General features: G+C 52.2%; 1 protein-coding gene across 1 annotated transcript; it reads right to left on the bottom strand.

Moving 5' to 3' along the window:
* Positions 1–615: 615 nt before the first annotated feature.
* MAP1LC3A (microtubule associated protein 1 light chain 3 alpha) lies at positions 616–18,327 on the bottom strand. Its single transcript, XM_054644440.2, has 4 exons — positions 18,191–18,327; positions 8,381–8,436; positions 2,119–2,225; positions 616–1,585 (listed from the first exon to the last, which is right to left on the bottom strand). The coding sequence occupies exons 1-4, from the start codon at positions 18,228–18,230 to the stop codon at positions 1,423–1,425; spliced, it is 366 nt and encodes a 121-aa protein (XP_054500415.1). The 5' UTR covers positions 18,231–18,327; the 3' UTR covers positions 616–1,422.
* Positions 18,328–23,678: the final 5,351 nt, after the last annotated feature.

The following is a 23,678-nucleotide window of genomic DNA, read 5'->3' as shown; positions in this document are numbered from 1 at the left end:
TCAGCCTCTGCCTTTGCCTGGAGAAAAGTCTGATGGAGGACTCAAAATAAGCCACGATTTCCTGCACTGCTCAAAGCTTCCCTTAAAAACAAACTTTACAAATGCCTCCAACTCAAGTTTTTGTTCCCAGATGAGGAAGTTTAATCAAAGGACAAGAGACTCTACACAGGCAGGGCCAGGACAACCTAGTTTCCTGTCTCTGTCCAGTGCTCTGTTCTCTAAACCAATCTCCCCCCTTTGTCCCAGCCCCTCAGTCCCAACCAGCTGCTCTTTTAACCAGCTCAGAAGCCTGGCCACGTACACACACACACCAGTGAACATGGGGAACACACATCACATTTGATATACCAGAGACATTAACACAGACAAATGAGATGGGAACAGAACATTCCTACAAGACACAAATTGAATTTATGTTTATTTTATATATATATTTATATATATATATACCTTTGTATAGATTAAACTGGGGGGGATTTTATCATATACATTTTTTTTTGGTATTATACATGAGAAACAGGGACAGGAACATAGCAAATATAAATCAGTACATTCCTTCAGTGAACTCCTTGACACAGTGAGAGTGAAAAATTGCATGCAATGGGGAGACAGAGAGAAGGGAAATCAATTTTATTAGGAAAAAAAAAGTTTGAAACAAGATAATCTAGGTACAACTGTCAACAGAGGAGCAGCACTATAAATGGCAAACCTGTATAAATTAAAAGAAAATTCCACTCTGACATCTACTATGCTTTAAAGTGCAATGAAGCCTGATTTATTTACCTACAGAATACAGGAAAGTTTCCCCCTCTCCCCATTCCAATCTATCCCTAAAAAAAACCAAAACAAACAAACAAACCCAAACAAACAAACCAATAAAATAAATCTAAAGGATATACATTATCCACAGTCCTATAGAGACGCCTACATCTATTCAGTAGCACCAAGAATCTGATATGGGTGTAATTAAAATCAATTAAAACTCGGGAGCAATGGTAACATCTGTTAGCTGCTTCTGCAGACCTCCTGCCCTTTGTGAGTGCCTGGGGAGAGGTGGCTCTCCCTGTGCTGGGTGACAGTGGCCCAGCAGGTCTGGCAGCAGCAGAGCACACACAGCACAGCAAGAGCAGCGCGGGGACACGGGGACAAAGGGAGAGGCCCCAGCGGGGTCTGCAGGGCTGGCTGGGGGTGTCACACACCTGGGCGGGCGCCTGGGGGAGCGGGACTGACCTACACAGGGGAAGGGGTTGTGCGAGTCCAACACGCGCCACGAGCCTCTTTGGTGACAGGGAGGGAGGGAGGGAGGGAGAGGAGGGGGGTCAGCACAGCCCCCCCTGTGAGCCTCTGGCTGTGTTGTCCTCCGAGGCCAGGGGCCTCTGTGCCACAGTTCATCTGTCTCCACATGCCAACTGTCAGCAGCCCTCAGAAGCCAAAGGTCTCCTGGGAAGCATAGACCATGTAGAGGAAGCCATCCTCGTCCTTCTCCTGCTCGTAGATCTCCGAGATGGGGGTGGACACGCTGACCATGCTGTGCTGGTTCACCAGCAGGAAGAAGGCCTGGGTGGGGTTCAGCTGCAAGCGGCGCCTGTGGGGGCAAGGGCAGGAGGGGCAGGGTCAGGGTGGTGCCCTCAGTGCCAGCTCCTCCTCCCCAGCAATGCTGTTCCCTTGGGGCCAGGCCTGCACAGCCAGGGCCTCCTCGGGACCTGCTCCCACCACTCAGGACGTGGCATCCATGACTCCAGCTGAGCTGCCGGAGGCTCCAAGGCCTCCTGAGCCAGGATTCTGCAAAGCCCTTTTACTCCAAGTGCTGCTAGCAAGGGCAAAGCAGAGGGGCCTCTTCCCTCTGAGCTGAAGAATAAAAAGAGGGGATGGGACCCCTTCACTGCTCATGAGTGTCCCCTTGAGGGAGAGACCCCAGCCCTTGACAAGGTGCTCAGAACCTGCCCTCCCCTGCCCCCCACAACAGCCTGTACCACACCCAAGGATGCTGCGGCTGCCACGTCCCCACCCCTGCCCTCAGCAGCTGCCCCTGCCTCACCCTCACCCCAGCACCCTGCAGTGAGTGGCCTGTGGGGGAGGACAGGCTCTCAACATGCCAGCTGAGACCACCCCACTCACCGGATTATTTTGACCAATTCACTCATGTTGACATGGTCTGGGACAAGGAACTTGGTCTTATCCAGCACTGGCAGCTGTTTCTCCCCTTTGTAGCGTTCAATGATGACCTGGGGGAAAGTCAACATCAGGATTAGTCATGTTCATAGTGCCCCACACACTGGTCCCAAAGTCAGATACAAATCCAACTAGCATGGGTAGAAAAGCTGAGGTACAGCCTCACTTTGCTTCACTCTCACAGGAAACAAAACAAAAAAAGGACATGAGCAGTGAGCACCAGGCTGGCTGCAGAAGGCTCTTCATCCATCACCTGTACCTGAGCCAGGCAGTGAACAGTGTCCAGAACAATGAACTAAAGCACCAAGTGCTCTGCCTGGCTCAGAAACAGTGGGCACCACTGGACTGATACAGATTCTGTACTCTGGCATGCAGGACATCTGAAGAGGAGTGAAGTGTTTTAATATCACTTTCTGTCTCACCAAACCCACAGGTTTTGCTGGCTTGAGCTACAGACAGCTCATGATGCAGTTTCCTTCCTGCTGCCATTCAGCATCCCTCTGCCTGCTCAGGAGCAGCTGTGGATATTCCCAAGCAAGCAGTTTCCACAAGTCCCAGTGAAGCCACTCAGGCATTCCTTCAGAAAGGGGCGTTTGGATCTCACCAGTCCCACTCCTTATGTTAACAGCCAGACTCTGAGAAGGATCAGAAACCCAGGGCCACCCCAGCTGTGCACTGAGCTTCCCAGGCACTCCTGCATGGTGTCACCACAGGGACAACTCAGCCCAACCTCCTCTGCCAGACATCTTGCTTGGAAAAGTTCTAACCATCCCTACATTCTGAAATGGCTGAATGATGATTTCTGATCCATTTTCCTGCTATTATAGTTAATGATTTTCTTCTGTGAAGCTGTTTGCTGACAGCTACAATTGCTGTTCTAAACCTGCCTGGAAAGGTACCTTTGTATTATGAGAAACAAAGTGGCAGGAAGTTAAAATAGGGAATGTACTTCTAAGAAAAATGAAAATAAGTGAAGAATGTACAGCTTAGTATGTTCCCATTGTAGTGCTGCTCTCTCACATCTCTCCAGCAACCTGCTGATTTCCCCACAGAGAGACTCTTGGATATTCATCAGCCCATTATCCTCTCCCACCTGAGACTGAACAGTATTTTTCACTGTAAGGCAAGGAATTGCCAGAATTTATTTTCCCAGGTCCTTTCCAAAAATACTCGAGAGCTGCAAGTGGCTTTTGGCAGCAGAGGGACGGAGCAGGGTGCAGAGAGGAGGATCCCCAGGAGATGGCTCTGCGGAGCCAGAAGGACCAGGGAGCCTCTGGGAACACGGATTTCCCTTCCCTTTGATCCCTTGTTGGCACCTCAGCCTCTGCAGCAGCAGCAGTGGAACTCGTGCCAGGCTCCCCCAGAGCTGGATCAGACACCCCCGGCTGGAACAGAGCGGAGTCCCCGGGGAGCTGGGAATGGCCGAGGAGCCCCCAGGCGGCTCTGACAGGGCTGGGCTGCAGGCGCTCACCAGAGAGGGGGTGAGGTGCCCTGCTGGGGGCTCTGCACCAAAACGGCCCCTGCAGAGCCCACCCTTGTCGGGATCTCCAGCTTGTCAGAGTGACCCCGAGAAAAGCTGGAAAGTCTCTTTCCCCAGCCCAGCGCTTGAAGAAGGAGTCAGGGCTCTTCATTTCTCGGTCTCAAGGTTTATTGTATCTTATCTATAAAATTCTTTCTCCTGCCCTGCCGAGGTCCATCCAGCAGGGCAGTTCCAGGCACTCTGCCTGCCCCCAGGGTCTTTATACTAAAAACTACGTGTACAATGTTTACAATTACTTTCCAATACCTATCATCTATGTTAGACAGTGAGCTTCTACTCTAAACCAATCTCTAAGTGCCAACATCACAGCAGAAGATGGAGGCCAAGAAGAAGGAGGAGAAGAAAGGCTGGACATGCCCAGTTCCCTCCGTCTTGCCTCCTGAACCTCCATACCAGAAACCCCAAAATCTACTTTTCCACTCCATGATAACTTCACTATTATTCTTAAACTGTTGTGGCTTGCTGATCTTCATACAAGGTTGGTAATTTGCTCCACGGGTCATAATCAAACCCACAGGTGTTTTGGGCTCCGTGCCAGGGTTTCTGAGCCCCCTGGCAGGGTCCTGGCTGTCCTGGACTGCCAGAGGGATGTCCTGGGTTCCCACACACCCTGGACAAATCTCACCCAAGGGGAGCCCAACACCCGGGCTAGCAGCATGTGAACACCAGGTAGCCCTCCTGGGCAAAGGAGGATCTGATTAAAGAACCATTTTCTGCAACCAACTAAATCATGCATTGGGACATCCCCCACTGAGCTGTTAATGGCCTCCATCCCTTCAAGGAGGGCACAGGGAGGACAAGATGAGCAGAACCATCCTACAGCATTTAACTTGAATCTTGCAAGGACAGGTGAGAATTTTGGCTGTGGGGAGAGGAGTCCTGAGGGGCTGAGCACTCCAACACCACAGACAGGGATGCTGCTGAGAAACATACAGGCAGCAGTGGCCCCTCAGCTTTTTGGTTTGCATGGAGAAGCAGCTACACAGCAGCTGTTTGTGCATCCACCTTCACCTGCAGAGAGGGCCCTGCACACCTGGATGGTGCCTCAGTTCTCACAGGAGCAGGACCAGAGGCTGGTGTCTCTCATTACCAGCCAGTTCCATCCCAAGAGGAACCACCATTAGATTAATCCAAGAAGGGGATGCAATGGCTGTCCTGGCTCTTGGAGCAGCAGCTGCCTTGTGCCCTGAGCAGACACAGAGCCTCTCATGTAGAACAACTCCAAGAGTTTCTGTTCCCAGAACATGAGCTGCTATTTGGGTAACCCAGCTATGAGAACAGGTGGCCAATGGACAAAACGTTCTTGTCTAGCCCTGGAGGGAAAAGCATGATCAGATGCTAAAGTTACATCCCTGTGGCCCCAGGGAGGGTGTGCACAGCCACCTCCCAGCCCATATCCTCTTCCAAGCTGGTGCCTTGAGCCAGGGCTTCCTCAGCATGGGACACCTGCTCTTGCAGAGGGAACCACCACAGATCTCTGCAGAAATCATGAGTGGGCCCAGGTGGGGAGGGGAAACAGGGCAGAGCCTGAAGTCCTGGTCCTGCTGCAAAGGGGCTTGGACAGTGTTTATGAATACAGCCTTTGTCTGGAGAGATGGACAGGGAGTCTGGTAGGGAATATGGCCAGATGTGGGGGTCAACAGAGGCAAGGTCCAACCAGGAGTGAGGCTGGGAATGTATTCCCAGCAGGCACAGAGGCTCAAGTGTGTGTATGCAACACCTCCCTGACATCCACAGCCAGGCACAGACTGACACAGAGACCTCACACGAGCACAGCCTGCACCAGCCTCACTCTGTCCCCCTCTGGCAGAGCAGGGTGCAGGTGCTTTAGTGGCAGCAGACACAGCAGCCCTCAGTCAAAAGGTGCTCTGGTGTTGATCCATCCAGAGTCATGTCAGTGCTGGACACTGGATCTGCAGCTCCCCAGAAGAGCATTCCCAGGAGCCCAGAGAAGGTTGTCCCTTCCTCTGAGTCCATAATTTGGGCTTCCATCCACCCCTGTGCCAGGCCAGGGCATTATATGGGATCTCCCAGCTGCCACTGTCTCTCCATGCTCCTCTGTGGGTGCCCAGATGAACCCAACAGAGCCCAAATTCCCCCTCAGCCCTCCCTGCCAGCACGAGGGGTGGCCCTGCCCTCACTCCCTGACTCACCAGGTCTGCCTGAATTTAGCATTGCAGGGCTTTGGGAAAGGGTTTGGTCCATTGCTGCCCAGCACCAGCTGCTCCCCAGCAATTTCAGACTCTCTGAGGGTTCAGTCATCTCCAGGAAGGTCCCTGGGGCTGAGAGCAGGCAGGGACAGTGCAGGGAACACAGGCTCCCTGTCCTCTAACAGGTCAGAAATGATTTTGAAAACATATTGAGGCTGTGGATGGGGGTCCCAGTGGAAAGGCTGAAGTTCTCTGCTTGCTCTGACTGCCCAGGGAGGAACTGCCCTGCGAGGAGCAGCTGGAGATTTCTTCCCAGCGGAGCAGAGCGTGAGCAGCCCCTGCTGCCAACACAACCATCTCACCTTGCCTGCAGGTGTGCCTGTGGTCAGCAGCTTCTGCCAGAGCAGGCAGCTCTGGGGAATGCAGAGACAGCACAGGAGCCCCTGGCATGAACAGGGGTCCTGGCTCCTCCTGTCCTTATTGCACGTGCCAGGGGGGCAGCTGGGATGAGCCTTCCGTGAAACAGAAGCAAAGAACTCCACGTCAGTCCCTTCCTCAGCTTTCCCTGCAAGTTCACTCATGGAAACAGGAGAGATGAGCTCTTCCCTGGGCACACAGCCAGGCCATGCCCTCTCAAATCCTCCTGGCCCCCTCTCAAAGTCAAAGGGACTTGCCCAAGGACTCTGGCTGGAAACTGGAGATGTGGGAGGGCAGCAGGTGCTGCACAGCTTTGCTGTGGTTTCTGTCAGCAGTAAGGGTGTGACCTTGGCTCTCCCTCACTCCTCTGGGCTGGGGGCTCAAACTCCTCTGCTGATTCCAAGTGCCTCTCCAGGGAAGCCAATCCCTGGGAAAACACAGCTCCTGTCTTGCACAGATGACCAAGACCCTCCTACAGCCCATGAGCCTGCAGTGCTTGGACCATGGCAGTGCCCACAGCACCCTGCTGCACCAGGCTCTGATCCCTGCCCTGAAACCTGCCCTGGGAGAGAAGACACAGCACCAAGCTGGTGTTGGGCTCTAACAGGGACCAGACCTTTAGAGACAGCAGTGACAAAACACAGCTGGGCCCCACAAGCCTTCATGACCCTTCTCACCACCTGATTCTTTTTACCCCTCCAGCAAAACTTGCAAAACCTGTGGTGTTGACTCCAACACAAAGAGCCCTCCAGGCATGGGAGCTCTCCCACCATGTCTCAGTGATGCCACAGAACTCTGCCAGTGGATGCACAGCTCTGGCTCCTTCTGTCCATTCCCCAAGCAAAACACATTTGTATGCAGGCACCTGATACGTGCACATGTGTGCTTTTTATGTACAACTTATTTCCAGCCTGGCCTTACAGCCAGAGCCTGAATGCACTGCAGTTAGCTCTGCCACAGCTCTGGAGAAATGCAGAGCCAGTCTAATGCCATCAAAACCACGTTAAAAGCAGAGGTCAATCAATGTGTTGATGACCTGGAGCACTGGCCCAGGGTGCTGTGAGGGGCAGCCCTGCCCTGCTGAGCTGGAAACACGTGAACATCACATGAACACCACAGTGCTGGTGGGAGGAGAGGAGAAGAAAGAATTCTTCTGGCTAGAAAACACTGTGCTAAAAACAAAACAAGAGTGAGGCAGAAGTGGACTAAGATGGGCCAAGAGCAGTTTGAGACATTGAGTCTTGAAGGCCAAATGCTGATAGTCTACAATTTTAAGACAGGTTGATGTTCATCCAACAGTGAGAGGGAGCTGAACAAGGAATCCTGTCTTTTTGGTCATAGATGCTGTGATATAGCAAATAGTTAGCTGAGCAAGCCCCAAGTACATAATTTCATTGAATCATGAAATGGTTTGGGTTGGAAGGGACCTTAAAGGTGAGCAGGGACACCTGCAACTAGACCAGGCTGCTCCAAGCCCTGTCCAACCTGGTGTTGGACACTTCTAGGAACAGGATGTTCCTCTAAGTTCTCCATCTTCTCAGGAGAAGCAAATACTCAGGTAGGAACTCAAAAGCAGACTCACAGCCAAAGAACAACTCAGCATTTCAGGTGTGACATGGGCAGGAAGAACTGCAAGCTCATGGTGTCTCACCTGTGCCTGTCAACTACAGGTGCTGGGACAGCACAGAATGGGTCTGAATGATCCTAAAAGAGACTCTGTGCTTTCAGAGCAGTGAAGATCAGCCCACACATCTTTCTCTGGGCAGAGAAATCCTTACCAGGCTGTCCAGGAAAAATCAGGTAGCTACTACAGCCAAAACAAAAGCCATTTCAGAGTCTTCTCCTACTGCACTCGCCTGGAAATAGATTTGAGATGAAATCAGTCCCCTGTCTCCAGGGCAGCATGGAGCTTTAGAGCTGTGCTTTGCACTGCAGAGAACACCTCTGCTGCTGGGCAGCTGGCACACACTGGAGGCTCATGGGGACCATCCTGTGTCGATTCCAGGCAGCAAAGCTTTGCAAGCTCCATGGAGGCCACCCAGGAGCACAGAGGGGTCCTGAGAACAAAGCCTGACAAGAAAAGTGAGAACAATTCACTTACTGGGATCTTGTTTGGATGCTGCTCTCGGATCTGCTGCACTTCTTTACAACGATCCGCTGGAGGGAGAGAAGTGAAGAAATCAAGTTAGAAACACCTGTGGGGTAGGGCAGGCAGAACTGAGGGACCCACTCTGCAAGCCACAGCCTGACCCAGAGAGGGACATTTCCCAAGGAATGCACATTCTGCTCCCCAGCCCTTTTGAGCAAGGTGTGCCAGGTGTCAGCTCCAGTGACCAACCCTTCATGAGCTCCTACTGCCCCAGTCACCCCCGGGCTGGGACACTGCCTGCTAAAACTGGGCAGCACACCTGGAATCAGGAGAGTGAAAGGACACCATAAAGCTAACAAAATTAACTTAAATCCACCCTAAGCACATGCAGCTGCTGGCAGTGGGTGCAGGGCAGCAGCACAGCTCTGGGGGCTGTGCTCCTTGTGTCTCCTGGATGCCTCTCCCAGGGGGACAGTTTCCAGCTGGGGCTGGGTTCCAGCCATTTCCTCCTGCCTGTTGCTCACTCCCAAGCACTCTCTGGCACAGAGCCTGGCTCCACAAGAGCTGCACCTCACCAAGGAGGACTCCTGCCCTAGCACAGATCTGTGGAGCAGCTACAACAGCTCTTGGCCTGACATTTCCAGGCCTGGAGGCAGGAAGAAAACCTTAAGCAAGGAGATGACCCACATGCAGAAAGACTTTTCCTGCAGTTGTTCTCACGCTTTCTATTTCTATTCCATTTTCCTCCAGAGTTTATTGACACACACAACAGGCAGCAAAGCTTGTGCACTCTTCTAGTTTACAGGAGAATTCCCATACCCCTCACTACTTTACCAGAGGGCTCTCCTCTTTCCACAACCCAGAGCAGCAGAAAGCAGAGGAGAAGCAGTGCCAGGTGTGCTGCTCCCTCTGTGCATGCTCTTCCTGGACACCACAGAGCTGCCCTGCTCCTGGAACTGCCACTGCTCTGGGAGGTGCTCCACAGCCTGCACCTGAAATGCCCAGAAACCAAGCCAGGGGTGAAGGTCAGTGACTAAGCACTGCCTAGAAAGGAGGTCTGGGTATTGCAGGGTCTATACAGGACCGTCCTGCCACACCCAGCACAGCCCCAGCCCCAGCCCAGCTCCCCTCAGCAGCTCACACAGCCCCAGCTCCCCATGGCCCACTGGGAGAATGGAGGGCTGGATAAATGCATGAGTGTTTTCTCCTCAGAAACATTGATAATTTCTCCTCTGAGCACTCAATAAAACTTTATTGCTTATATGTTGAATTTGGCTAGATATGACTTTGGGAAGAAACTGGAGTTTCTTTAAAAACCACAAGACTACAAAATCACCAGATCATAGAAAGTTTTGAGCACCATTTCTGCCTCCTCTGAGAGGAAAATATCACTCTGCTAGGAACTGTTAGATCTTTTATTCTGTAGGACTCCATGGGCAAGCAACACAAAGCAAGATTATTTGGATTTCATGAAAAATTCAGGCATATTTATTTTGGGTTCTATGACTGAAGATGCAGCTTCTCATGTTTCCTTTTCATCCAATCCAGTGCTCCAGGGATCCAGAGTCATCCTTGTGATACAGCCAGTTTTCCCCTGAGGTACCAACCAGCCGGGGAGTGACTGAGACATCAGCAGCACCCGTGACACTGGTACAGAGGTGCCAGCAGCACCCAGCCCCCAGCTGCCCCCTCCCACAGAGCCCATTCCCACATGCTCCCTTGTGTCCAGGATGGAGCATCCAAAAGGCTGCAGATCCAGAGATCCACAGCTCAACTGCACAACACCAATCACCGTGAAATTGCAGCAGCTTAACTGCAGCCAGCTCAGACTTGTGGGTGTTAACAGAGCCTGCAGAGCTGTGTCCTCACATCTGGCCAGTCATCCTGGCTTCAGTGTCACCCTAGCCTGCTTCTCTCCATGCTATCATGTGCATGAGCTTCCTAAACACCACATGGTGCCCTGCAAGGTCACAGGACTGTGTGCACAGAAGCCCCAACAATGCAGGTAATTGTGAGAAGGGTCAGAGAAGGAATGTGCTGAAGGCATGTTATCATGGCTAGTAAATGAAGGTAATCTTGGAGCATCCAGCTAGCCCAGGATGCATGTGCCAAAGGCAGCCACATGCCAGACATCCCCCCCTGCTCCCTGGAGGCATCACCAGCTACAGCACAGGATGACAGAAGCTATCTCCATCTCCACCTCCATTTACACAGTGAGAACAGAGGTGCCTCCTGCCCATGACACTGACAAAGATGCCACACAGAGAGGAAGAGGGTCCATCATCACTCCAGCTACACATCAGTGCCTCAGGATCCCACCCCTGGGACCAGAGTCCTCTGTCCCCCATGGGGAGCAGATGGGGTGCCCTGGGCAGAGGGTGGCTGCTGCAGAAAGATCCTTCCAGGTCTTGCTGACTCTGTGCTCAGGAGGAATAAGGGCACAAGACACCAGTGACAGAGCTCTCAGCTACCCTCAAGTCTGCTGGGCCACAGTGGAAGCTCCCCTGTCCCACCCTTTAAAACCTGCCACATGCCCAGGACCTGCTCCCTTTGGCCAGCAGGCCCAGGGCATTCGCAGCCTTCCTGACCTCAGGGGAGCCTGTGGTGACACAGGGCAATGGCAGCAGGTGCTGCTTTACTCCAGGGGCTGCTGGATCCCTCCAGCAGGTCCATGGATTGCAACTACAAACACCTCAAGCACTGCACTTCTTCCTCTGCAACTGCTCACTTCAAAAACTCCATTCGGGAAGGCAGTTGGGAGCAATCCCACCTAAGGTGCTCATGTTCCTGAATCTACAGGCAGAAGTGTCCAGGCCACCTGAAGCACTCCTAAAGAGCACACTCTGTCCAATCCTAGCCTAGGAGAGCCAAGGAAGCAGGCTTGGCAATCAGGAATAGCTGCATCAATCCCTGGGTGATTCCTTTGCACACAGGAGTTCAGGCACGAGGGATCTCCAGCAGGAGACAGTGATGGTCACCCACACCCTCCTCAGCCTGGGGTGGGAGCCAGAGGTTGAGCCTGTGACTCATGGAAGCATCAACATCACACAGCAGGAGCAGCTGTACATACCAGCCTTAATTCAGTGTCTGTGCAGTGTAATCTAAGTCACAGGAATACAGAGAAAATGGTTAAAGGGCATTGCAGAGAAACCTGGCTGGAGGTGCCAGCCCAGCACTGGAGCCCCCACGGTGCTGAGGACAGGCAGGATCCCCCCACCCCAGCACCTGCAGTGTTTGCACTCTCACATTCACATACAACAGACCTGATCTTACAAGCTTTGTTCTCCTCCTGCAGCTCTCCCAAACTGTCCTGAAGTTGAGACTTTCCCCATCCCTGCAGCACCTGGCCACAGTTAATCCTTAGCCAATGTGCAGAGCAAACCAGAGCTGTTTACACAGCCCTGTCCCCATCCATGTTCTCCTCCTCTGGTCCCTCCTGGCTGCCAGGGCAGCAGGACACCAGCCCTGAGGGCAGGAGAGCATCAGCCCTGAGGGCAGCAGCTCAGGGGCTCCAGGCTCCTGCTGCTCCCACTGACCTGCACGAGAGGGAACAGCCCCATCCATCCCTGCTCCAGCTGTGGGCACCACATCTCTGCCATGAGGGAAGCCAGCCTTCTCCCCAGTGCCAGGATGGCAGATCTCAAGGTGGCAGCACGATAAAACCCACACAATTTTATTGGTTTTTCCCAGGGAAACTTCTCTGCTGGGGCCTATTGAAAGCCAGGAGTATTTTTGTAGCATTGCATATGCCGGGAAATTGCCTATTTCTCCTCCAACTGCTGTTTCAACTGTTAAGTACCAACAGCAAAGCTTGCAAATTGCCCAAAACACCAGAATCTTGGCTGTTTTCTTGACTGAGGTCCTTCCCAAGCTGTGCTCCAGAAGATGCGAGCACACGGTGTATCCCATGGCAATGCAGGATGAGATCATTACGGCACTTGAGGAGAACAGTGGAAAATTTTGAGGCACACTTTGCAAACATTAACCTTTATTATCAGCTGTGCCCAGGAGCCCTGGCCATGGGAGCCAGGTCCCTGCTGTGCTGGGTGCTGTGCAGGCACGGGATGAAAGGACAGTCCTGGATGCAAAAGAACCCCAGCAGACAAAAGATACAGATGGTGGGACAGAAGGAAAACACATGGCACGTCCTCCAACAGCGCTGTTGCATAAGGGGCACCATTTTCCAGGAGATTCTAGACTGGTGCTGCCCCAAGGCAGCAGATGGATGACAGGGAGAGGCCCTGCTGCCTGTGACCAGCAGGAATGCTGTCAGGAAAACACCAGTAAGAGCAAATACCACCTGGAAATGTCATCAGTGTGCAGATCAACAGCTCCTGAGCTGGGCAGGGCTGTGTGCAGAGAACAGAGACCAGAAATGCAGCCAGGAGCTGCTGCCTCTCTCCCTGTGTCCCTCAGCTCCAGAGTGTACAGACATCCCTGGCACCTCCAGCAGGCTGCTGGCCCTGTGGCTTCTCCCTGCCATCCACACAACACCCTGCCAGCCAGCCCAGACAGGGATCTGCCTAAGATTTGGGGCAGATGCAAAAATGAACATGTTTCTTCAAGAAGCTGCTGTGGTCAGTCCCAGGACAGAGTGCTGCTAGAGCATGGACTTCTCTCCCAAGAGATTTTCTGCCAGGAGAGGAGGAATTGGATGGTTTGAAATCAGGATATGTGTGGGATGAGCTGGCAAGTGCTGGAGACACAGGCCAGTTATGCAGGTCATTCCAGATGAACATCAATGACTATTTCTGTAATATCACACCACCCTAAGGCCAGACACCTCTAACCACCAGGAAACACCCAAATTGTGAGTGTGTATGGCTCACCCAGCAGCTGACCTGACCTGTCCTTGCCCAGTGCTCCTTCTCAGGCCAGTGGTGCTGCGGGAGCAGTGAGAGGAGATCCCCACATCCAGGAAGGAAGGAGGCTGTGCCCAGGGCAGGTGTCCTCAGCACCCCAGAGGGTGCTTGTCCCAGGCTACACAGGACAGCAGCACTGCAGACCTGACAGTGATTCTGACTGTCAGCTTTATTTTATTTGTCTGTCTGGAAAGCTGGGTGCTCCACACAGAAGAAATGACTCAGGACCAAACTTACACTGCCCTGAACCTAAAAGCTTTAAACTGATAAAAACATATCTCTGCATCACAGAATAGGTGGAGCCTGAAGCTCCACTGTCCCTGGACCTTACTACCAGCATAAACATGGAGCAGTGGATGCTCTGTCTTCATGACTCTCCATCCCATCACTACAGTTCCAATACCAGATGTGCAGTGTCTGGGAGGATTTTGGAGTGCCAGGTTCTTGGGGCCCTGTCACTGCAGAAGCATCTCAGCAGCCTTATTCACTTGCAAAAATTCCCAATCTTCCTGGCTCCAGAACAGAGCTTGAAAATGGATTTTAAGACACAAAGAGGAAACACCTTCATTTTTCTTAGCAGTTTAAAAGTGTAACAAGAGTATGATTTTGAGCCTGGCTCCAGGAATGAGCATTTGCATCTGGAAAATCATGATAAGGGCTCAGCTCGTGATCAAGCAGAGCCACACCACAACTGTGAACTCTAAATACATGTCAAGACACTTGTCCTCTGGTTGTACAGCACCACTGGAGTGACAGCACAAGGCAGAATGGCATTAAACTGACAGAGAGCAGGGTTAGATGCGATATTGGGAAGGAATCCCTGTGAGGGTGTTGGGGCCCTGGCACAGGTGCCCAGAGCAGCTGTGGCTGCCCCTGGATCCCTGGCAGTGCCCCAGGCCAGGCTGGATGGGGCTTGGAGCAGCCTGGGACAGTGGGAGGTGTCCCTGCCATGGCAGGGGTGGAATGGGATGGACTTTAAAGCCCCTTCCAAACAAAACCATTCTGGGATTCTGTGATCCACCCCTGCCTGGGCTGTGTATGATGAGCACTGGACCTCCAGTCATCCAAACAGCTTAAAACTCACAGCACCCTCTGGACATGAGGGGGAAATGGGCAGCACCTTCTGTGTCATGTCAGGACGGCAAACAGAGGATTTACATCACAGTTTCAGATAAGGAACTGCTTTTTTGCTCAACATTTAATCACAGGTTCACTATCCTTGGTAAAGGAACAGCAAGTTCCCTCTGTACCCTGGGGAGGCTGTGCCAGGGTTTCCCTCTGCCTGCTGTGTGACCTTCCACCTTCCCATCCATCCCCATCCATCTCCATGACAGCAGGAACACTCTCAGATTTCTCAGGACTACTCAGGCTACTTCAAACTGCTCAAAGAAAGCATTGGCACTGCTGGCAGGATGGTATTTTGGTGCAGCCCCTGTGCACCTGCAGGCACCAGGAGCCTCTGCCCAGCACAGTTCACTGCTGTGTGTGCACAGACAGGCCTGGACATGCACAGCTGCTCTGGGGACACATGCCAGACACCAGTCTTGAATTCATTCCTGCATTTTCTCTCACAGCCTTAAAGCACCTTCTGAGGACAAAAGGCAGCAAACAACAGCATGACAGAGCTGTTGGTGTTTACACACTGCCAGTCACCCACAGAATGTCACCCGAGCAGGTGACACACTGTGAGACCTCCCAAGTGACTCTCCTGGCTGTGATCCCTGCTGGGACTGACCACAGAAGGAACACCAAAGCCAAGGGACATGACTTATCCATGGCTCATGGCTACTCCATGGCAGAGGTGGTAAGGGCCTACCACCCTGACAGCCCCTGCATTCACCAGTCTCCACCCTTCTGGTTCAAAGGCAGATCTGAAGTTTTTATAGTGAAAAAAAAAATCAAGTAATGAACAAAACACACAGGTTTTATTATTCCTGGCTGCCAGTCAGGAACTTGTGTTATATAAAAGAATAATAATAAAAAAATCAAAATTTGTGGTCTACATGTCAGTTTGGCTTTTGTTCAGGAAGCCTGTTCAGTTCTCCAACGCTGATAATGACCCCCACATCCAGTCAAGTCACAGAATGTCCTCAGTAATTAATCCAAGACACAGGCAGCTAAGCAGCAGCTTGGAGCAGCATCCTCCTCTCAAGGAATCCCAGCTCTCAAAGCACAACTGCCAGAGCACAGACACCCAAGGGCCAGGGAGGGCTCACAGACCCAACCTCACATCAATATCCAGATGTTTTTCCAAGCCAACGAGCAGAACTGTTGTGATAAGCTCAGGATGGAGTGTGAGGCAGACAATTCAGGCCCTGCTGGTCTCTCAGTGGGTACAGGCACCGGGTGAGTCCCCAGGGACGCCGTTCCCCAGAGCCAAGAGGGGATTTGCTCCACACCCACCCCTGCCTTTCCTCTGAAGATGAGTGGCTCCCCAGAACCAAGGGCAGATCTCCCAGAGGATGGAACCTGGGATGGGAACACTCTGTCCACAGAGGCTGAGGTCAAACCTCTGTGTTTGTCCCAAGGCAGGGGCTCCAGCTGAGCCAGCAGACACACGTGGGTGTGTTCCTGCCTCTGTTCCTGCCAGACACGGGGACACGGGACCGAGGTGCTCTGGGTCACCCGGCTGGTCTGGGATCCAGGCCTGTGTCCATCACCACGCTGGTTTTGTGCTGCACTGAAGACACAGCTGGCAGCTGCTGCCAGCCCAATGCAAACCCAGCTCAGGAGCAGTGGGACAATGCTCCCAAGGACTCGTGTTCCTTTCGGGAAGTGCAACGGTGTCGTCAGGCTGCTGCACGCTCTCGGCACTGCCAGGACAGCCTGTTCCTCTGACACAGACCACAGCTTTGTTCTGGGAACTGTTTTGGACTCCTGTAACAGATCTGAACACGCCTCAGCCTCTGGGTTCAGCACATGGATGCAGAGGGTGCACATTTACCCCCTGCACCCACAGCAAGGAGGTTCTGCTGCCAAGGGCAGCCCACAGAGCTCACCTGCCCCCAGGGACTGCAGCTGAGGCCACGGCAGAGTCACTGCCCCGTGCCCTCCACACACCTCAGGTCAAACCCCTGCTGTTTCCCAGCCAGTCCCCTTCTCAAGTCCTCACAGTGATGAAGAGAAATCAGGAAAGTTTACTCAGGAGAGACCCAAGACCAAGCAGATGAACAAACATAAGGAATTCACAGAAAAATTCCAAAAATACAAGAAGGGGGAACACAAGCACTGAGGAAAGCAGAATCATCTTCACTGAGGAGCAGCAGCCCAAGACCTAAGGCAGCCACTTGCCATGAAACTGGAGCCTGGGTGCCTTTTGTAAACAGCCATAGCCCTGACTCTGCCTTTTCACTGCTTTTTTGGAACTGTTCCATTTCTGTAAAGTTTTGAAGCCTTAAAAATCAAGCCATTCTGAGGGTACAGAATCGCTGGAGATGTTTTCCACCAGCCCTCTCCAACTGCATTGTAAACAATCGCTTCCTGCTCCTGTTGTGTAATGATTCAAAGACAAAAACAAGCCGTATTTACTTTCTCCAACAGAGTAATTCCAGCCCTGACCCAAAGCAGCTGCGGGGGCTGCCAGGCCTCCTCCTCCTCCTGGCTCAGCTCTGCAGCCCAGTCAGCTGAGAGAGCAAAAGGGCAGAGGAAAGTACAGAGAAACAAGGAGCACTTGCAGTCGCCGGCACCAAACTCCCTCACCCCCTCTGTCCCTCCTGGGCTATTTTAATCCTGCTTTCTTTCAACTGCTCTGAGCCTCAGATTTTGTTTTCCTTCTGGCTCAAAGAAAGTCTGAGCAATCCACAAAGGCAAACCAGTCTCCTCTTAACCATAATAAGCTGATTCTCACCAGTTTAACAGTAGGTAGTTACTAAAGGGCTGATTTAGGACTTTGCTGGTTTTAAGACATTGCTTAGGAGAACACAGCAGGGTTCCAGCAAGGATCCCACGCTCCCAGGCTTCGGCTGGTTCTTGTTTGTGCGTGTTCCCTTGGCTTGGTCCTGTGGCAGGGGAGGGCTGGGTAAGCATTCAAGGCCAGAAGGGTTGTGCCAATAAAATACCAAATATTTACAGTTTCCAAGAGAGCAGCTAGGGCCTGGATCAGCAGTTTTCAGCAGGCAAAAGCTCCAATTTTAAAACTCATGTAGGAAACGCCCTCACCTGTGTTCGGACAGTCTCTGGCATAATATGAGGGTTTTTTATGGCATGAAAATACTGATTTCAGCATTATACAGCGAGTAAAGCTCAAATGCTACCCCTTCCCCAGGAATTTAACCTGCCAGAAACACACACCTCTCCCTGCGCCAGCTGGCAAAGGTCAAGGGAAACAGCAGTCGGTGTTTCCTCGGATTCCGCTATCGGGTCTGGAGATAAAAATCTGGCACTTTCTACAGTCACCTCCTCACCTTTTGAGCGTCCCCAGCACGCACCTCTGACAAAGGGGTGGGGAGGATGTGAGCACTGAGCCTCCACAACCATCACAGAGGGCGTGCGGCATCCTGCAACAACAACTGCCCCGAGGCCGCCGGGATGGGAGCGCGGGAGGCGATTTTTGGGGAGGTCTTTGTGTTCTGACAGCCAAAAGGGACCCCCGGCCACCACCCTCGTCCCAGGCATTCCACGGCCCCTTGCGGCCGCCACCGCGCCCCAGCGACGGCGGTGCCCGGGAGCAGCGGGGACACGGCGGGGATGACCCGGGCGCGGCGCGGCCCCCCCGGAGCGGGCCCGGCCGAGATGACAATGACATCACCGCGCGGCGGCTGCGGCACCGCCGCCCCCGGCCCGGGCCCCGCTGCTCCCGCGGCCGCGCCTGGCGGGACCCGCGGCGGCCGAGCCCCGGCCCGGGCGGGGCCGCCCCGCAGGGCAGCACGGCGGGGGCGGCGCAGGGCAGATCTCCACGTCCGTCCGTCCGTCCTCCCTCCCCTCTCTCCCGCGCGGCCGCTCCCGGCCGGTCCCGGCTCACCGAAGGTGCGGCGCTGCTTGAAGGGCCGGTCCGAGGGCATCGCGGCGGGACCGGGACGGCACCGGGACCGGGCGGCTCCGTCTGCGCTGGGGCTGCGGCGGAGCGGCGGTGACGTCACCGGGTACCGCCCATATGGGGCGGGGCTGCTCGGCCTGGGCCCCACCCACCCCCGCGACCCCGGAGCTCGCCCCGGACGGGCCCCGCAGCAACCCCGGGGCACGGACAGCACCGAGCCACCCCCGGGGCTACGGACAGCACCGAGCCACCCCCGGGGCACTGACAGCACCGAGCCACCCCCGGGGCACGGACAGCACCGAGCCACCCCCGGGGCTACGGACAGCACCGAGCCACCCCCGGGGCACTGACAGCACCGAGCCACCCCCGGGGCTACGGACAGCACCGAGCCACCCCCGGGGCTACGGACAGCACGGAGCCACCGCCGGGTTTGGGCCGTACAGCCCAGCCAGTGCCACCCCTGCCATGGGCACGGACACCTTCCACTGTCCCAGGCTGCTCCAAGCCCTGTCCCACCCGGCCTTGGACACTCCCAAGGATGGGACAGCCGCACCTTCTCTGGGCACCCTGTGCAAAGCCTCGCCATCCTCACAGGGAAGAATTCCTCCCCAAATCCAATCTGAATCTCACCTCTTTTAGTCTAAAACCATTCCCTCTTGTCCTATTACTATCTGCCCCTCTCTTTTTTATAAGCCCCAACATGGCAGAGAGCAGCTGGTGACACAAGGACGGCTGTGCCATAGGAACACCGTGGCAGAGCATCCCCATTTCCCAATGGGACATAATGGTTTATTCAGAGGTGGCCCCAAACACGAGCATTTTTTCCAGTTCTGATGGAGCAGAGCACCTGAGGGCCCTGCTTAAGGCAGCAGAAGTATCCCTGGGCTGGGATTTCCAGAGGTCCCCAAAGGACAGAGGTGTCCGTGACTCTGGCCTGCAGTGGCATCTTCTGGCTCAAACACCTCCCAAGTGCCACTGCCAGCTTTGGGCAGCAAATGTGGCTGTTGTGTGAAGGGTGCAGGAGAAGGAAGGATTGTGTGGGGATGAAGCCACAACAGCTCAGGCCACAGATTCCAGCCAACAAACCTGGACATAAACTACTCTCTCACGGATACTCCAAGATTTGTGATTCCCACATCTACCCCAATCATCTCGCCACTAACAAGCCCCTTGTTCTCCCTGCTGCATTCACAGCCATGGCTGTGCTGAATATATTAATGCCTGCAGCACAACTACAAATAGGGCAGCTATTTCTGGAGCTGGTAAATGAATCAAAAACAACTGCAAACAGAGCATCAGTGTTTCACCAGGTCCAATATCCCTCCTCACTGCATGCCACAACAGGAGCTGTATCATTTGGAGCAGTGTCTCGTTGTTACAGTGAATTGGCACAAAACAGGAGGGAACACAAAATATTAAAGGATTAAGTATAACCTTGGTAAAAAAAAAAAAAATACATGAAAGATGCAGCTTTGAAAGAACTGCTCCGATTATTGTGTCACCAATTTAAACAAATATATGTTTAGCAAGAATTGAAGATATTCTTGTTTCCTTTTTGAGTTTACCCAAGAAAGAAAACACTTTCATGGCCAATATAATGGATTTTCCTTGACCAAGCAGTAGTTAAACAAGCACACACTGGTGAGGAAGTATAAACTCTTCAGATTCACTTTCATAATTAAGATACAAGTAGAGATATTAATCTCTGATATAGGTCCTGTTAATCAGAGAATACTGAAGGTAAAGCAGGAATGTTGAATCAGACCTGGCAAGTGATGATCCTTACAGACTTCATCCTCAGCAAAGGGACTTGTTACTGTTGCTATAAAGTGTGAACCTCTTTTCCATGAGAGGAATGTGAAAGTCTTTCCAATTTAGTGATGTGGCCCCTGGTTTTATTCATGCAGACCTCATTGCAGGACTGGGGCCATAATTCCACAGAATATTATTCAGACACCTGGAAAGGGAGAAAAAACTCCATTTCCTAGGAGCTCTGGAGCTTCTCAGCATGTTAGTGTGCTTCCAGAAGTGGGATATGGATCAAATAAGTTTGATTTAATTTATCCACTTCTTCCTTCAGCCCTCAGCTTCCCGAACAATTCTGCACACATAAATGCCTCTCTTGCCTGGTCTTACTGATGTCACAGGCAAAACTCATCATTTAAGGAGGTGCATTTCAGATCCAAGCCCCCCTCTCCCTCAGTCAGTCAAAGGTTTAAGGCACCAGCAAGCTGTCCTAACATGACCTGGAATCATGAAGGAGCTTCCCACATGCCAGCATTGCACAGGGTAGCACCACTGATAAGGAGCACTCCTGGATCTTGTGAACCCACAGCAGTGAGGGAAATCTCCCTGAAGGAATCCTGTAATCCTGGCAAAGGAAGTGTATTGTTGCCAACAGAACTGTGTTGATGCTCAGGCTCCTGCTGGCCAGGGCAGTGTCCGAGCTCCTGCCCCTGCAGCCCCAGCTGCTTCTGCTTCTCCTGCAGCTGCTGGGTCCCAGGATTTGTGTAGCTCTGCTCACCTTAGTCCAGCCTCTCTTGGTGTGAGATCTTTGCCTTTGTCCCCTAGAGAAGTAGCTAAGACAAGATCAAACATAAATCACAGACTGGTTTGGCTTGGAAGGGACCTTAAATCAGTTTGGGAAGGACATTGAGATGCTCAAGTGTGTCCAGAGGAGCAATGAGGCTGGAGAGGGGCTGGGAACACAAACCCTGAGAGTGAGGAAGCCCTGAGGGAGCTGGGGGTGCTCAGCCTGGAGAAAAGGAGACTCAGGGCTGCCCTCATCACTCTCACAGCTCCTGAAAGGTGCCTGTGCTCAGCTGGGGCTGGGCTCTTTCTCCAGCAGCACTGACACAACCAGAGCACACAGCCTCGAGCTGCACCAAGGGAAATACAGGCTGGAGATTGGGAAAAAGTTTTTCATGGAAAGAGTGATAAAGTTCTGGAATGGCTGCCCAGGGAGGTGGTGGAGTCCCCATCCCTGGGTGTGTTTAACAAAGCCTGGATGTGGCACTGGGTGCCAGGGTTGAGTTGAGGGCTTGGGGCTGGGTTGGACTCAATGATCTTGCAGGTCTCTTCCAACCTGGGCATTCTGGGAATTCTGTAAATCTCATCCAGTCCCACCCCTGCCTGTTGCTATAGGACACAAAACAACACAAGCACACACCGCTGCTCTCAAGACAAAGGGAAGTTTATTTTCTGACTCCAACATTTATAATTTTCTAAAAGTGACTGGATTGGAGGGTGACAGTGCAACTTCTCCAATGACACTGGACAAACCAACAGTCTATCAAATTTCTCTTGTTCCATAAAAGAATGCAAAACAATAAGTTATTTACAGAAAGTGTATGAGAAAGTTTGCTACAAGAATGTAAACATCAGAAGGTTTAGAAAGTATTAAAAAATCAGGGCAACACCTGCCCACACTTTCCACTGTCCCAGCTTGCTCCAAGCCCTGTCCAGCCTGGCCTTGGACACTTCCAGGGATGGGGCAGCCACACTCCTCCATGTCCTGTATGTGAAGGACACTCATCAGCCACCTTAGGCAGGGGAGGAGTTTCCTGGGAGGGCTCTGGAGCCAACACAAATCCACAGAAGGTGTCTACGAGCTCAGCTTTTACAGTGTTACCTCCACTCCTCTGTCAAAGCCCTATCTCAGCAGAGGCAGCACATCCTGGGGCCTCAAGTGCTGCCCTTCCCAGCCCAGAGCCATGCCCCAAACTCCCTTTCATTACCTTGTTAATCCATCGGGGTTTGTTTTCCCAGCAGCAGATGTTTCCCCAGCCTTCAACAGAGATTCCCCAAAACCAAAACTGACTTTTCCAAGACAGCAAACCAGGCCAGTGTCCAGCCCCAGCACAGAGCAGCTCCAAGGTGCAGGTGGCACAGGCTGCCCAGGCCTCCTGTGATCCTGGCTACAAAAAAGGACTGGAACCAAAATGCTCAATTTTCTGCTCTTCCTCAGTTTGGCAGTAGTTTTACCATACAAATAACCAGGCTCAGAGTCACGAAGCACAGGACCAAAATCTGAGCTCCATCCATCCTTTTTTTTGACCCTGTTTATGATAAAGTAGGAAAGTGAAACCCTCCCCTAACTTTCATATATGGAAATTGCTGCCAGCTCTGTGACCCTCTAATGGTCCTGATCCAAATAAACTTTAGTTTAGTTTATTAGTTTAGTTACTATTTAGTTTAGTTACTTTGTTCCACAGTAACTAAATGGAAGCTGTTGTTCTTCAATTTCCTTCACCTCTTGCCAGTTTTAAAAAATAAATCTGAATTAATTTTGGGTGCTGGTGTAAAGGTGGCACTGCGTGGTCTAAGTAAGACCCTGCCCAGATGGATCTGACAAACTCCTTGACTCCAAACCCAGCTTAAGAGCCTTTCATTCAAATCCCCAAGTATATTTCATGCCAGGTTCTCTCAATCCTTGAGAAAAAAACCCCAAACCAACCCCCAACCCTCCAACCAACCAGCACACAGCGGGAGCTCAGTCATTTCACTGCAAGTTTATGATCTCAACATGACAGAAAAGGGCTGTGATCTTTGGTTTTGCAATAGGTTATTTATTACAGCTTGTTTTAACTAAAACCAACACTCAACACTCTGTCCCAAACTACTGGTAGGACAGCTGTCCTTAAGGAAGTGTCCAAAAGAATGCAGGACACTGCAGATTTTCCACTGTTCAGAGAAGTAGCACTGCCACCTACTCGGGAAAGCCAAAATCCATAAGCAGGTCACCACTTCCAAGGAAATATTTCTCTGGGTTACAAAGAACAGAGAGAGATCACTGAGGTCACTTTTTTTTTCTGCCTTGCCTCACTGTTCAGTTTTTACCCAGACTTCAGCTTGCTGGGTTATTGCAGATCACAGGCCTTATGTAAATTGCTGTGTGTCAGGAGCTGCTCCAAAGGCCAGGCAGGATCCAGACCCTATTCCCTGTTTTGATGGAATGGCTCAAAGCAGCTCATGAACAGCACCAACCAACACTGAGTCACAGGGGCAGCTGGGACACCCAGAGCACTGATGCTGCAGGGCTACAGACCCCAACAGGCATTTCTGACCTGCAGGGTCATGGCCAGCACCTAGAAGATCAGACACAGTCTGAAAATGCACGTCCAGGTCTGAAAATGCACAGAGAAAACCCCAAACATGCAGGTTACCCTGGCTGTTTGAGGCCCCACACAACCAGCCTTCCTGGGGCTCTGAAAGCCACAGGTGCCCAAGTCAACACCAACATTTTTACCAAAATCTCCAGAGCTGCACTTACTGTAGCACTCCCCAGCCCTGGCCTGTGTTGTTTGGTTTTTTTTTTTTTTTTTTTTGTTTTGTTTTGTTTTGGTTTTGGTTTTTTTGTTTGTTTTGGTTTGGTTTTTTTTGTTTTTGTTTGTTTTTTTCTGAAGAAAAAGTCCACCAAAACAACCCCTTGAGCATTTTGGAATAATCATGTGGGTTTTTTTTGGTTTTTTTT

The sequence above is a fragment of the Agelaius phoeniceus genome, chromosome 17, assembly GCF_051311805.1.
Source record: "Agelaius phoeniceus isolate bAgePho1 chromosome 17, bAgePho1.hap1, whole genome shotgun sequence".
Taxonomy (NCBI): Eukaryota; Metazoa; Chordata; class Aves; order Passeriformes; family Icteridae; genus Agelaius; species Agelaius phoeniceus.
The sequence above is the reverse complement of the archived record's forward strand: the minus strand, read 5'-3'. Positions and strand labels throughout refer to the sequence as shown.

Excerpts from the sequence above, each read along its gene's own strand:
- MAP1LC3A (XM_054644440.2), bottom strand. The coding sequence starts at position 18,230 with ATGCCCTCGGACCGGCCCTTCAAGCAGCGCCGCACCTTCG. Across the intron at positions 8,437-18,190 it reads CAAGCAGCGCCGCACCTTCG|CGGATCGTTGTAAAGAAGTG; the intron begins GTGAGCCGGGAC and ends CTCTCCCTCCAG. Across the intron at positions 2,226-8,380 it reads AGCATCCAAACAAGATCCCA|GTCATCATTGAACGCTACAA; the intron begins GTAAGTGAATTG and ends ACTTTCCCCCAG.